Source organism: Olea europaea, unplaced genomic scaffold (genome assembly GCF_002742605.1).
Source record: "Olea europaea var. sylvestris unplaced genomic scaffold, O_europaea_v1 scaffold256, whole genome shotgun sequence".
Lineage (NCBI taxonomy): Eukaryota > Viridiplantae > Streptophyta > Magnoliopsida > Lamiales > Oleaceae > Olea > Olea europaea.
This window is the reverse complement of record NW_019243883.1, coordinates 167,036-182,015: the sequence shown is the minus strand read 5'-3', so window position 1 is coordinate 182,015 and position 14,980 is coordinate 167,036. Positions and strand designations below refer to the sequence as shown.

The 14,980-nt window shown below is 33.4% G+C and overlaps 1 protein-coding gene across 1 annotated transcript; it reads left to right on the top strand.

Moving 5' to 3' along the window:
* The first annotated feature begins 3,705 nt into the window (after nt 1-3,705).
* On the top strand, nt 3,706-7,813 carry LOC111382802 (probable LRR receptor-like serine/threonine-protein kinase At3g47570). Its single transcript, XM_023006842.1, has 4 exons — nt 3,706-4,653; nt 4,757-4,900; nt 5,354-7,123; nt 7,361-7,813. Exons 1-4 carry the CDS (start codon nt 3,744-3,746, stop codon nt 7,696-7,698), a joined length of 3,162 nt encoding a protein of 1,053 aa, XP_022862610.1. The 5' UTR covers nt 3,706-3,743; the 3' UTR covers nt 7,699-7,813.
* The last annotated feature ends 7,167 nt before the right edge of the window (nt 7,814-14,980 follow it).

Sequence of the window (14,980 nt, the reverse complement as noted above, 5' to 3'; positions counted from 1 at the left end):
AAGCTTCTTAAATCTAGGCCAGTATCGTCCACATTGATGTCACTAGTTGAACACGTAATGCATTAGTACAGACAGGTTGAAGTAAAATGAATTGGTCGCTGCGTGAGCAAGCTTGAAGGGTCATATAATAGTATCAAATTGAAAGAATTAGTAGAGGGCAGGGATAAGATGCAACAGGAGCACTATGGAGTACTTTGCTGGTTACCTCGTCCTCATACTAGTTACTCCTTTTACAATAAAATAATATTACACGTAAATACAAATATTTTCCCTTTGTTTAACCACACGCTTTTAAAAAATTCACTATTCTAAATTACATTTTTCCCAAAAATTTAATTTTAATGGAGCTTAAAGGAAATGTCTTTCAAAAGCCATTCCACCGAAAGAACAATTTTTTCTTACTTTCTATTCTACTGAAAAGATGAGGAAACTGCAGAGAAAAATAAAGATTGAAAATCAAACGTAATTAATTAATATAGTACAATTTTAAATAGTCATGAATGCTGACAGAAAAGGTAAAAGAAAAGAATCTCCTAAAGTAAAATTAGTTGTGAATGAGCACTTTGGCTATAAGAGATAGAACTTGGGATGTGAAAGAGGTTTGACTTTGAGAGGGAGCATCTCGGCAACAGGACTTGATGTAGATAGCGCCTTGGCCACAAGGCAACTCTTGTCTTTTCTTTATTTTGACTTGGCTGGTTGCCTAATGTCTACACGCAGTGCCTCCATGTGGCTTTTATTGGGAGCTATATATAAGAGGAGAAACAGTGACTTCAATTTTTTGTTTTTATTTTTTTGGTCCATTATATTTTAAGTAATTTGTCGATTTATCAATATGGAAGTAAGAAGATGACATAAAAAACTATACTTAACATTTTTTTACCACAACCTTATGAAAAACTTTATTTAATTGACAGGCGTTTATAATACGATGGAGCAATCAAGTATATTGTTGGCAACAAATAGAAAGTGGGTTGTTGAAGTTGTATTATGGGCCTCACTTGTTATTTTCAAAAATATGTTAACAGAAATGATATTTCCACTTAGATTCATTTTGGCCATTTGAATAGAAATATTATACGGAGAAAGATAAGTTTTTAATCACATGAAGAAAGTGATTGAACCACTTTTCCACTTCTAGAAGTTAATTTATTAAATCAACGCCATGTGGAAAATCAACAATTTCATAACTGTTTTAAATTGTACTATATTAATTATTTACGTTTGATTCTCAATCTTTATTTTGCTGTACACTTTCCTCCTCTTCCTAGTAGAATATAAAGTTAGACAAAAGTATTCTTTCAGTGGAATGGCTTTTGAAAAACATTTCCATTTGGGCTCCATTCAAGTTAATTTTTGGGCAAAAAATATAACTTGGAATAGAGATTTTTGAAAAACGTGTGATTAAAAAAGAATGAAATTTTTTGAATTTAAGTGTAATATTATTCTATTGAAGAATGTATTGTTGAAAAGAAGAGAGAAAAATACATTTTGAATAAAATGGAGCCCAAATAGATGTTAGATTTATTCTGGTCATTTGAAGAGAAATATTTTATGAAGAAATATCATCAAGCTGTTTAATGACATGAAGACAGTGAATTAACCACTTTTTCACTTCTACTAGTTAATTTAAAATTACTTTCATTTGCCAATGCGGGAGCTGGGATTATGAAGACCAAGTCATTGTTGCTTGTTAGGTTAATTATCCTCTATTGATATAATTTTTTTTTTTATGCTTATGATTTATATTCAAGTTACTTTTTCTTTATTAAGTCCAATTGTTAATAATAATTAGAGGTGAAAAGAAATGGGGACGAAAATGTTACTCATAAGTAATCAATAAAACAACCTAAATAATTAGTGGTATCAATTGGGTCAATCCTCATTGAAAGAGATACAAAAGGGCCCACTTGTGGGCATGCGTTGTCCTGAGTTTTGTATAGGTCTAGTCTCAATACATTTTGGATCACATGCCTATCTCAAATTGGGTTGGGACGAGGATTAAGTATTATTTTCGAATTTAGTATATTTTCGCCCCACCTAGCTTCTTAAATATAGGCGAGTATCGTTCACATTGACATCACTAGTCAAACACGCAATGCATTAGTATAGACAGGTTGAAGTTAAACGAATTGGTCGTAGCGGGAGCAAGCTTGAAGAGTCATATAATAGTAACAAATTGAAAGAATCAGTAGAGAGTGGGGATAAGATGTAGCTGGAGCACGATGTAGTACTTTGTTGGTTACCTCGTCCTCATCCTAGTTACTCATTTTTCAATAAAATAATATTACACGTAAATACAAATTTTTTTCCTTTTTTAACCACACACTTTTAAAAAAATCACTATTCTAAATTACATTTTCCCCAAAAATTTAATTTTAATGAAGCTTAAAGGAAATGTCTTTCAAAAGTCATTCCACCAAAAGAACAATTTTTTCTTACTTTCTATTCTGCTGAAAAGACGAGGAAATGCTGGGTGAAATAAAGATTGAGAATCAAACATAATTAATTAATATAGTACAATTTAAAATAGTCATGAATGGCTGACAGAAAAGGGTAAAAGAAAAGAAAAGAATCTACTGAAGTAAAATTGGTTGTACTACAATTATATTACAACTTACAATTTGGTATACAAAAATATGATGGGGTGAGATATAATTGGATCAAAATTTCTTTAGCCAAATAAAAAAAAATATCACTACTTTCCTTTTAACACCTCATCTATCTGTAAAATTTTATGTAACTCTTTATATGTAAGTGGAATTATTCAATTAAAAAAAAAAAGATATGTAAATATTTCTCTGGTGTGCTATTTATATCTTTAATCCAGGATTACAACAAGCTGAAAGAAAACTTGTCATGCAAATGGCTAACTACTTTGTTGGTGCAATTTTGTTGGTGCACTATCTAGTGGCTTGCTTAGCCATGGTGACAACCAATATTACAACTGATCAATTTTCTCTTCTCAGGTTCAAAGCCCACATAAATTTAGATCCTTCACACATTTTATCAAAAAATTGGTCGGTTTCTATTTCTGTTTGTGTCTGGATTGGAGTTACTTGTGGTTTTCACTACCAAAGAGTGACTGCCTTGGATATTTCTAATATGAATCTTACTGGAAAGATACCTTCCCAATTGGGAAATCTACCCTCCCTTGTTTCTATCAACTTAACGAGAAACTATTTTCATGGTAGTGTTCCTCAAGAGCTAATTCAACTCCGACGGTTAAAAATCATGAATAAGATATTGTTTCCATGAGGACAATGTACTTACTCTAGTTATAATTAACATTAACTCTAATTAAATAGTCAATTTGTGAATTGTGATTTTATAACTAATTATCTAACTTTACTGAACTGATGAGCAACAACTAAGCTTTTGTAACATCAATTACAACATGCACTATGATTTTGAATACCATTTTATTAGTCCGTTTTAATGTGGCAGTTTGTTAATCATGTACTTGAAAGATTTAGGATCAGGATGCAATAAAACATACAAAGCTTTGAAAAGTTTGGGGTTGTTGCAGCAACTATTCCTTATTTTATCGAGGGACAGTGTGGTTCAAAATGAATTTGGAAAAAAAAGAGTTTTAAAGAAGCATAAACCTAATTATAGTTGACTTTGATATCTTGGAGAAGGACAAGGCAAATGGAGGACTAACTACTTATAAAAAAATTTCTATATATTTGTAGGATTTAGACCTCCAATCCAGCATTTTGGCTGCAGCAAGAAAAAGCATCATGCAGAAGGCTAATTACTTTCTTCATGCAATTTTGTTGGTACAATGTCTAATGGCTTGCAAAGCCATGGCAACAACAAATATTTCTACTGATCAATCTTCTCTTCTCAACTTCAAAGCCCACATAAATTTAGATCCTTTATACATTTTATCGAAAAATTGGTCGGTTTCTACTTCTGTTTGTGTCTGGATTGGAGTTGCTTGTGGTCTTCGCCACCAAAGAGTGACTGCTTTGGATATTTCTAATATGAATCTCACTGGAAAGATACCTTCCCAATTGGGAAATCTATCCTTCCTTGTTTTTATCAACTTATATGGAAACTATTTTCATGGTAGTATTCCTCAAGAGTTGATTCAACTCCGACGGTTAAAATACATGGACTTGGGTGTCAACAAATTCAGTGGCGAAATCCCGTCATGGTTTCATTTCTTTACTAAATTACGAGTTTTGTATCTTACTAATAACAGTTTTACAGGTTTCATCCCACCTTCTCTCTCTAATATATCCATGCTCCAGTATTTGGATCTCTCTTCCAATCCTCTACAAGGGAAAATCCCGGAAGACATTGGAAATCTTCATAACTTGAAAATACTTGGATTACAAAATAACAGTCTCACTGGTGTAATACCATTGCAGATTTTTAACATATCGACAATGGAAATTCTTGCTCTTACAGGGAATAACTTAACGGGTAATCTCCCTCTTCACATATGCCATGGCCTCCCAAGACTCCAAGGGCTTCATCTATCGCTAAATGAATTGGGTGGTGAAATTCCATCCAATCTATCAGAATGTTTACAACTTGAGACCCTTTCTTTGTCTTTCAACAAATTTAGTGGATCCATTCCCGGAGAAATTGGGAGAATAAGGACGCTTCAAATTTTGAATCTTGGTTCAAATGATTTGTCCGGTAAATGAACCATGATTGATATCTACATTCACAGAATTATTGATGTTATTCAGATCAACATTTTTGTAATTGTAGTCTCTCGTTCTGATTTAACAATTGACAGGTGCAATTCCACGTGAGTTGGGTAACCTGGAGAACCTCAAGGGATTGGGCATGGGATATAATTTTCTTAATGGCTCTATACCAGCCAGTATCTTCAACATTTCATCATTGCAATATGTTGAGATTCAAGAATGCAACCTATCTGGTAACATTTAGCCCCTGTTTGATTGCTATTATTTGAAAACCTTTTTTCTCCTTACTCATTTTCAACCACGCATTCACACAATAAGATATTCTGCACTTAAACCTAAAATTTTTCCCTTTTTTAACCATACATTCTTCCACAAATTATTATTCAAAACATTTTCCCCCAAAATGACCTTAATTAAATTAATAGTTGTTTTACACTTGTCCTTTGTATTTTTATACAGAAATTTAAAAAATACTGTTTATTTTTAAAGTTTGAGCACTTTATAATTTTCTTTTAAAGTTTGAGAACTTCGTAATTTTTTAGATGTAATCCCACAGGAGATTGGCAATCTCTACCACTTAGTGCATCTTCATTTGGACAATAATAACTTATATAGTTTCATGCCCCCAAGAATCTTCAACGTCTCAACATTATTAGTAATTTCAGTTTCAATTAATCAACTTTCAGGCAAGCTTCCAAATTCTATTGCAAATTCTTCTAAACTCACTACAATATTCCTGCGTCAGAACAACTTTAATGGACCAATTCCAAACTTCCTCGGGAATTTGCGCTTCATTGAAAGGTTAGTCTTGTCAGAAAACAATTTCATCAGTGAATCTCCAGAATTGAACTTCATTACTTCGTTGACAAACTGTAGATATTTAAAATTATTGTCTTTTTCCAACAATCCTTTGAATGGCATTCTTCCATTATCAATTGGAAATTTGTCAACTTCTCTTCAACATCTTCATGGTTATGGTTGTGATCTCAGAGGTAGCATTCCAAATAAAATTGGCAATCTCACCAGTTTGATCGATTTAAAACTATTTGACAATGAGTTGACAGAATCAATTCCAACAAGCGTGGTGAATTTGCAAAAGCTTCAAGGATTATATCTTTCTTACAATAACATAAGTGGATCTATCCCGGACTCTTTCTGTGAACTTCAAAATTTATATCAATTGGTGTTGTCACAAAATCAAATATCTGGTGCTATTCCAAGGTGCATAGGGAATATTACTACACTAAGGTATCTAGATATCGATTCCAACATATTGACTTCCACCATACCTGCAAGCCTATGGCTACTGAAAGATCTTCTGAAGTTGAATCTATCTACAAATATCTTGAGCGGCTCTCTACCTCAAGAAATTGGGAACCTGGAGTTTGCATTTCTTATCGATCTATCAGTCAATCGATTGTCATGTACTATTCCAAACACAATTGGAGATTTACAGACCTTGAGCAATCTTTCTTTAGCACATAATGCACTGCAAGGATCTATTCCAGAGTCAGTGGGTAAGATGCTGAACTTGGAGCAACTCGATCTATCTCACAACAATCTTTCTAGTAATATCCCCAAGTCCATGGAGGAACTCAAGTATCTCACGTACTTGGATGTTTCTTTCAATGATTTAAGTGGTGAAGTTCCTTTTGGTGGTCCTTTCAAAAACTTTTCAAGTAAATCCTTCATGTCTAATGAGGGATTATGTGGTGATCATATATATGGTCTCCCATCATGTCCTACTGGTAGACAACAGAAAACAAAACCGATGCTTGCAATTGCATTTTCTTTGTTGGGGATTACAGTACTAATTTTGGTTGTCACGGCCTTGGCATATGCAACTGGAAGATACCGAAGGAAAAATTTGGTTGAAAATAGAGTAGACTTTGCACCTGGTACATCTATAAGAGTCTCATATTATGAACTTTTGCAAGCAACTGAAGGGTATAGTGAGAGCCATTTGCTTGGGACTGGGAGTTTAGGCTCCGTCTACAGAGGGACTCTCAATAATGGAATGGACATCGCAGTGAAGGTTTTCAATTTGCAGCAACAAAATGCATTTAAGAGTTTTGATGTAGAATGTGAAGTATTACGCAACCTTCGCCATAGGAATTTGTGCAAGGTCATTAGTACTTGCTCCAATCTAGATTTCAAGGCTTTGGTGCTTGAGTACATGCCTAATGGAAACCTTGAGAAGTGGTTGTATTCAGATGACTACATGTTGAATATCTTGCAGAGAATTAGCATAATGGTTGATGTAGCATATGCATTGGAATATCTGCACTATGGCTACTCTACGCCTGTTGTTCACTGTGATTTGAAGCCAAGTAATGTTCTGCTAGATGAAGATATGGTTGCCCACTTAAGTGATTTTGGCATTGCTAAGTTATTGGGTGAAGGAGAAAACAATGCATACACTACTACCCTAGGAACATTGGGTTACATTGCACCTGGTAAACCTCCTATCTTTTACTCCAATCTTTTCTCTCGAGCATTTAGTCTACCAGGTTAGAGCAAATAAGGGTAGTTTAGATTGTTAATATTCGTATTCAATGTTAGTAAAAATAGAAACATAGTAATGCTTTATAAATATACAACATACAACCATACATAATGCAACCTATATATATTTCTAATACAGTGTAACGACAACGTAATGCGACTAACGAATTTTATAATGTTTTATATAGAGTATGGATTGGAAGGATTGGTGTCAATAAAATGTGATGTTTATAGCTATGGCATTATGTTAATGGAAGTATTTACAAGAATGACACCAAGCAATGAAAAGTTCTCAGGAGATTTAAACCTAAGGAGCTGGATAAATGATTCTATGCGTAATCCAATTACTCAGATTATAGATTCAAACTTGTTGGGGCCAGAAGAGCACGACACAAAGAAGTTGAGATGTTTGTCATCTATAATGGAACTTGCTTTAAATTGCTCCGTGGAGAGTGTCAGTGAGAGGGTGGACATGAAAGAAGTTGTAACAACATTGAAAAATATCAAATTTCAGCTCCTCGCTTAAGAGTGGTTTTAAATTTAATGTTCTCTATGTGTTATATGATGATTCAGTGATTCTGTGGAGATTATATATTTTATCTGTAAAGTTATATAACATGCAATTAAAGCTAGTTCAAATTTTCTTAGTTTACAAGTTGAATTCTCTAGATGTCTTGACTGCTTTCTAGAAGACTCTGAAAATTATATATTTTGTTTGTAAATATTTTTGCTTTCTAAAGTTCATATATATATATTCTTAAAATTCATTTAAACCAAAATTAGGAAAGGTTGAATTCAAGTGGGCCAATTATATGATTTTTTGTATTTTTTTTTTTTTGTAAAATTGGTTTACATTTCAATAATATAGATTTCTTAATGAAAGGGCTCGTGCTTCAAAATTTTAAGAGTTTTGAACACAACTGGAAATGATAAGGAGAGAAGAATTAAATCTGTGAGTCAGCGCTGAAGGGGAGAATTGAAATCGAATTAATAGTTAAAAACCCTGTACATACTTGTTGATGTGCAATATACCCTTACCTATTGAAAATTTAAAAAAAAAAAAAAAAGGCTTCCCTATTTGAAAATTTAAGAGTGTTTGATTAACATGAAAAATATCACCTATAAAAGAAAATGTTTTCCTTCTTTTGTGGAAAATAAAAACCATCTCCAGAAAAATTAGACATATTTTCAAATATTAGAAAATGTTTTCCATCGAAATAATTAGCAATCAAACACCTGAAATAGGAATTTGGATGGAAAACTGATCTTTTCCATGGAAAATAAATGTAATCAAACACACCTTAAGTGCAGAATACAACCTTTTCGTTGCAAAAAATCTCCTTGCATGAACTTTGAAGTGCGATTCACCTCCTACCGTCTAATTCCGTTAGTTAGCCGTTAAAAACAATAGAATTTGACAAATTTGAAAGAAATAATTGCAATTGTGTTCCAAAACTTTTTATATTTTTTACGAATTATACACAAAAAATTTTATATGTGCCAACCACAATCGCAAACTTTTAAAATTTAATTTTCTCCCCCAAAAGACAATTGTACATTCCTTGATGGTCATCAAAATGATACAGAGAAATCAATGGTTCCTCGAAACAAACATAATACCAACTTTTCCATTTTCAGAAAGAAAATTATCAATTTTTTTTCCTTTCCAGGTTACTGATTAGTGAAAGTGTTATATCCTAGGTCCAATCAACCTTGGACATAAATACTTTTAATATATAATTAAATACAATTTAATGTCAGATCTATTATTTAATTAATAGACAATTAAATTACTATTTAATTAATGGACAATTAAATTAAATAATAGAGTCCGTAGATTCAAATCTTCATAATTTGTTAATCACAAGGAGTTGTGATTATGAGATACAAATTACACATGATTGAATCTTAAATCGTCCGTGGTTGTAAGTAATAATGAGATATGGATATCATTATTACGGATAGACCATCACATGTGACATTTCTTACTTGTGAAGTAAATAGCTGATCTCACAAGCTAAAGTATGGTGACACTTAAATGAACACGTGGGTGTTTTGTTATAGAACAAAACATTGGAGACCCATCTAGAGATTCCACATGGATAACTATTTGAGTGTCAGTGGTTAATCTCTAACGTTCGGTAGTAGAATTGGTCTTTCGACTTGAGGTCGTCATAGTAGTCATGCTTTGACGGTGTTGGATGTTGCTCTGTCAAGGGCTGCTAATACAGCATCGTTCGGGTATGTCAAGAATCGTATGAAGTTTGTGAAGGACCAAGAGAGGATTCGTCACTCTTAGATAGTAAGAGATTATGATATGTATTTCATTCAATTAAGTTGATAACGAAATCATTGACCAAGATGTACTCATAAGTTGAAAAGGAGTTTTCGACTTATATTGACTTAATAGTGGAGTGAAAGATATGATCGATAATCGAGATTTACACACTTCCATATCTCGTAATTGATCAGATCATATCGACGAAGGGATTATAGTTTCACGGTAAACGAACGAGTTTGATTTTGTCATACCACGTAACATTTTCCATCACATGTATTGCTTTGACACATTGTTAGATGTCAATCTAAGACGGCGAGTGTGAATTTGTGATAAACTAAAAGGGTATTTTAATTTATCAATTTTGATTTGATCAAAATAATATTTCATGTCGTTAAGCATCGTGATCGGGAATCTGATGAGTTGCATACAAAAGAGAATTGGAAGATTGCAATTTGTCAATTAATTAATTTAACAATCGTTGGATAAATTAATTAATTGGGTTGGTTATTTATAGGCCCCAATTAATTAATTGGATTAATTAATTTATGGACCGGATTTAATTAAATGGATTAATTAAATACTGGATCGGATCAGGCCAAGCCCATTTGGGCTTTTATAAATAACTGATTGGGGTTTATAATTTTGTAGAGAATTCATTATTCTTACTAGCACAAGAAGAAAACTCTAATCCTGCAATCTTATTCTCTGTGTGGATTGTCGTTGGTGGCTGGACAATTGGACAGCTGTGGGAGACAGATCTAAGTTGCTGGAAAAAAGATATAGCAAAAGAGTTTGCAAATCTTGTAAAAGGTACAACTTTATCATAGTTTCTATCTAAACACAAACAGATTCCTAGTGGAAATTGAAAATTATTTTATTTTTTCGCTGCGCATGATAAGTAGATTCCCAACAATTAGAATACACATTCCGATTAATTTGAAACTACAAACTTGAGGTATAAACACGATAACTAAGTACTAAACCAAAGCACCTGTATTTCTAATTGTAGAGATCAATTTTGCTCTAAATCCCTTGTTTTTACTCGACAGAGAAATTTTTTTTTTCTTTCCACCAAACCATAAACGGAAAGTGGGAAAATAAATAAATAAAAATAAAGCAAACAGAATACAAGGAAGATTTCATTATGTGCAAAATGTCACCTATGCCTTCTCCGCCGACAATGCCACCACCATGACCGGTCTACCACCAAATCTAGAACCAAAATTAATTATCACCATTGGTTCTCAACTCGAGTTTTTGCTTTTTCATTCTTTTTTAATTTCCTATTTTTCTGCTACTGTGTGGAAGTGAGGGAGAGAGAGAATCAGGGGTTGATATGTAGAGAAATGAAGAGAAAAAAAATTGATTTCTATAATGTAAAGCCCACGTGGAATAAGGGCATTTACCAAGAAATGCAATGAAATTTTTTTGTGGAAATTACAGATTCTAATAGATTAAAAATCTTCATTTCATAAATAAGATGCCATGTTTAATATTTCACAGAATCAGAATTTTTTTAATTAATTAATATATTAAAAATTAATTAAATAAACAATTTCAAACCTAATTATCTCAAACCTAAATAAACAATTTCACAAATCTCAATTCACTTTCCCTCTCTCAATTTCCCCCTCTCTCTCTGTCCAAAATCCCGCTGTCGCCAGACAAGCGGTCATCGGAAGATCACGCTCGATCAGTACCGGAAACCATGGCAGATGGTGGTCGTGGAGATCTTGGTGGTGGCAGCAACTCGAAGAAATCAACTGCGATTTGGTATTTGCGCCGCCAAATCTTACGCCCCTATTCCGGTAATTATTTATCGGTGAACTCAGTCCCAACACCTCCGACAGTGGATGCGATTCCCCTACTATTTTTTTGCACGGCGACAACGTCGATCGACGCCTGCTGATGGAAGTGTAGCCTTCGAAGGAGTTCTGTCAGTGCTGCAAGTTGTTGTGGTGGTGATGTGGTATAGGATTTGGTTGTTGACGGTATTGAAGTGGTAGTGCTTGTAGTGAAGAGAGTTGTTTTGTTGTGGATCTAATTTGATGAGGTTTTTGTGCAACTATGGCGATAATTTTTTGGATCTTTTTGGTGGTGGTGATTTTGTTGTGGTGGCGAGGTGGTGGCACCGTTGATAGTCCGGTTAGATATTGGCAATGTTGGTGGCACAGCGACTGCTGCGAACTCTGGTGATAAGGCAGTGGTGCAAAGGTGAGTGCGGTGGTCGTGGCAGTGGTTGTGGTGGTCCCGATGGTTTGGTTGATTTTGTGACAAATAATTGGACCCGTGACCTGAAATTTGTGGTTGTGACTCCCAATTGTAACTCACAATTTGTGAGTCACGGTTGGTCGTGGCGGTGGTTGTGATGGTCATGGCAATAGTCGTGGCGATTTGGTTGATTTGTGACTTATAATTGGATACGTGATCTAAAAATTGTGACTGTGACTCAGAATTGAATATGTGACCTGAAAATTGTAACCATGAATCGTAAGTGTTGGTGGTGGTCACAAATTATTTGGTTGACTATGACCATTAAATTGGTTAATTTGTGATCAAGAAATAATAGGTGACCAATGGAAAAGATAAATTGTGATCGAAAAATAATGTGTCACCAAAAAAATTGTTAATATGTGACCGATAATTTGATAATTTGTGACTGTGTAATAAGTTGTGACTTGTAATATTTGTGATTTATGACTAATAAATAAATCGTGTCTTATAAATTTTTCGATTTGTGACCGATGAACAAATTGTGACCTATAAATTTTTTGAATTTTGATCGTAAAATAATTTTTGATATAAAATTTCGAATTTGTGACCAAAAAAATAATAAGTAACGAATTAAATCGTTAATTTGTGATCAAATTATATAAATCTGTGACTCCAATATATTTAATTACTAAAATAATTAATTAATTAATCAAATGATAAATAATTTTTAATAAAAATCTGATTTTTGAAATTTGAAACTTGTTTTCTTGTTTTTGAAATGTGCCATACTTAATCTCTTACTTATGAAATTTTCCCAATTTTTTTTGGGAATGGATAAATCCATATGTACATAATAACTTCTTACACAATGTTGTCAGAATAGTCTCATGACGTGGGGCCCATCATGATTTTTTTTTTTTTGCAGAAAATACCCTACCTACCCCCCTATGAGTGCATTCTGGTAGCATTCTGTGAAAACTTCTTCTGTACATCAAGCATGGCTCTTTGGGAATTGATGTGAGATTTAAATCCCAGTGATGTGAAATTTGGGGGTGGGTGGGGATTTTTGTATTTTTAATTAATTTATTTTTGGGGAATAATATAAAATTACCATTTTATCGTTTAAAATTGGAAAATAAAATTTTATAGGTTTGGGATTGTGGTTGGCACATATAAAAAAATTGAATATAATTCGTAAAAAATATAAAAAGTTTGGGGTCACAATTGCAATTATTCCTTTTCAATTTTGTCAATTTCTACTATTTTTAATGGCTACACTAACAAATTAGATGGTAGGGGGTGAATTGCACTTCAAAGTTCATATATGGGGGTTTTCGCACCTCAAAGGTTGTATTCCACACTCAAGGGACGTTTGCTATGGCTTCAAATAAGTAAGCAGTATAGCGCATATTGTCAAGTATGTTCTGCTATTAATCAAATTGGAAATCATCATCGACTTAAAGGGAAGCTCTGAAAATTCTCTAGAATAATTGATGATGATTCCTTGCTAAACAATTTCCTTAATCCTTAAGCATTCCTAGAAGAATTTAAAGAAATATTTCAAAGGCTGACCACCATAACATATGAAACAATCTACAAATTTTATAGAATTGTAAGCGACCAATATACACTACAATAAACATATTCTAGCACTTCATTTTGAGTCATGGAGTGAATTAAGAAGAGTGAAAGAGAGAAAAAGAAAAAGAAAAAAGAGAGAATGTATGCATATGTGGTGAAAGAGAGACACGAAGTGAGAGAAGCAGCATATATGAGTGCTTTGAGAGAGAGAGAGAGAGAGAGAGAGAGAGAGGAAATAATTTTAGTGCTTCCATTAATATGAATTGTGAGAGGAGTGTGGTTGAATTATAGAAACAATTTTTTGATTATTAATAAAATCAGTTTCTTTTGTGTCCAAAATCAACAAACCACCTGTTATTATTAAGAATAGCAGCTTCACAGGTGAAATTTCGCGTTGCTAAAGCCTTGATTTCCGTTGCTAACAAGCTTCAAAGACTAAAGGTTTCCATCAATAAAACCGTCAGTAAACCCCCCGCCGGCAATTTTTCAACGGAATTCTATCCATTGATAAATTAGCACCGAATATTCTGTCAGTGTTTATTGACGGACAGATCTATAGCTAATTAGCAATGGTATTATCTATAGTTTTTGTAGTCTACGGACTAAAGTATGTTGATAATTAGTGACGAAATGCCATCGAGAATTTGAATAAAAAAATTTAAAAAAAAATAAAATTGGATCACTATTCTAATTAATCTTTCCTTGAGAATTCAATATATTAAAGTTTAAACTCAAAAGGCAAAAATAAAAATAAAAATAAAAAAATTAAAGTTTAATAAAATGTATAAAATAACTAACAATGAACAACATCCTGAAATAATAAAACAACTATAGATGAGTTAGGGACTCAATTAAACATTCTTGTAAAAGTCAAGGACTTAGGGCAAAATTTTGTATAGATGAGGTAAATTAGTATTTGAATCGTTAAAGGAGTCCAAGATGTCCAATAAGATCACATAATATCATCCGAACGCAATTGGAAGTCTAAATGATATCAAAGAGCCGCACAAACTATATTCCGGATTTTTAGTCGTAACTTGCAATGCATTTTTCACGTAGAAAATGATGAAATTTGGACAATGCTATTTATAAAAATTGTAGCCCTTTGAGTTAGATTTTCAACGCAACTTGAATCATTTCAATCGGACATTAGGAAAGAAAGTTATAATAAAAATACCGACGATTGCTCAACCGTCGCTCTCTCTTCCCTGGTTCCTTGCTTGAGCGACGGTGTTATCCGGCCAAACCCTATGTTGCGATTTTGAGAGTTTTATACAGCCCATGACACTTTTTTGCCCCCATTTATAAATACAAAAGTCATGGACGTGATATTCAAGGTTGCTTCATTGTGTTTCAAGAGAAAAACATATTCATAACACATTCTTTTAAGATCCAAGAGAGTTTCAAACATTGAATTCAACATATTGGTATTGTGATCCTGCAACCATTGTTTTGGGAAAAATATCAATCTTCATAACCCAAAACATCGTGCTTCCTTAATCTTGTAAGGAAGTGACTCTCTCATTGGGGGATTGAGAGAGATGGATGGAAGCGTGGTTACAAGCACAAGAACAGGAGGTTTTTGGTGTTCCACTTGAAGAAACATTCAGTACAGACCAGGAGGTTGTAGGAGACAACAGATTGGACTGTAGGGGGTAGATTAGGGATCTAGCAGGAGGCTAGAGAAATCTACGGCAGAGGAGGCTACAGGAGGTAGATGAAGAGTTCTAGC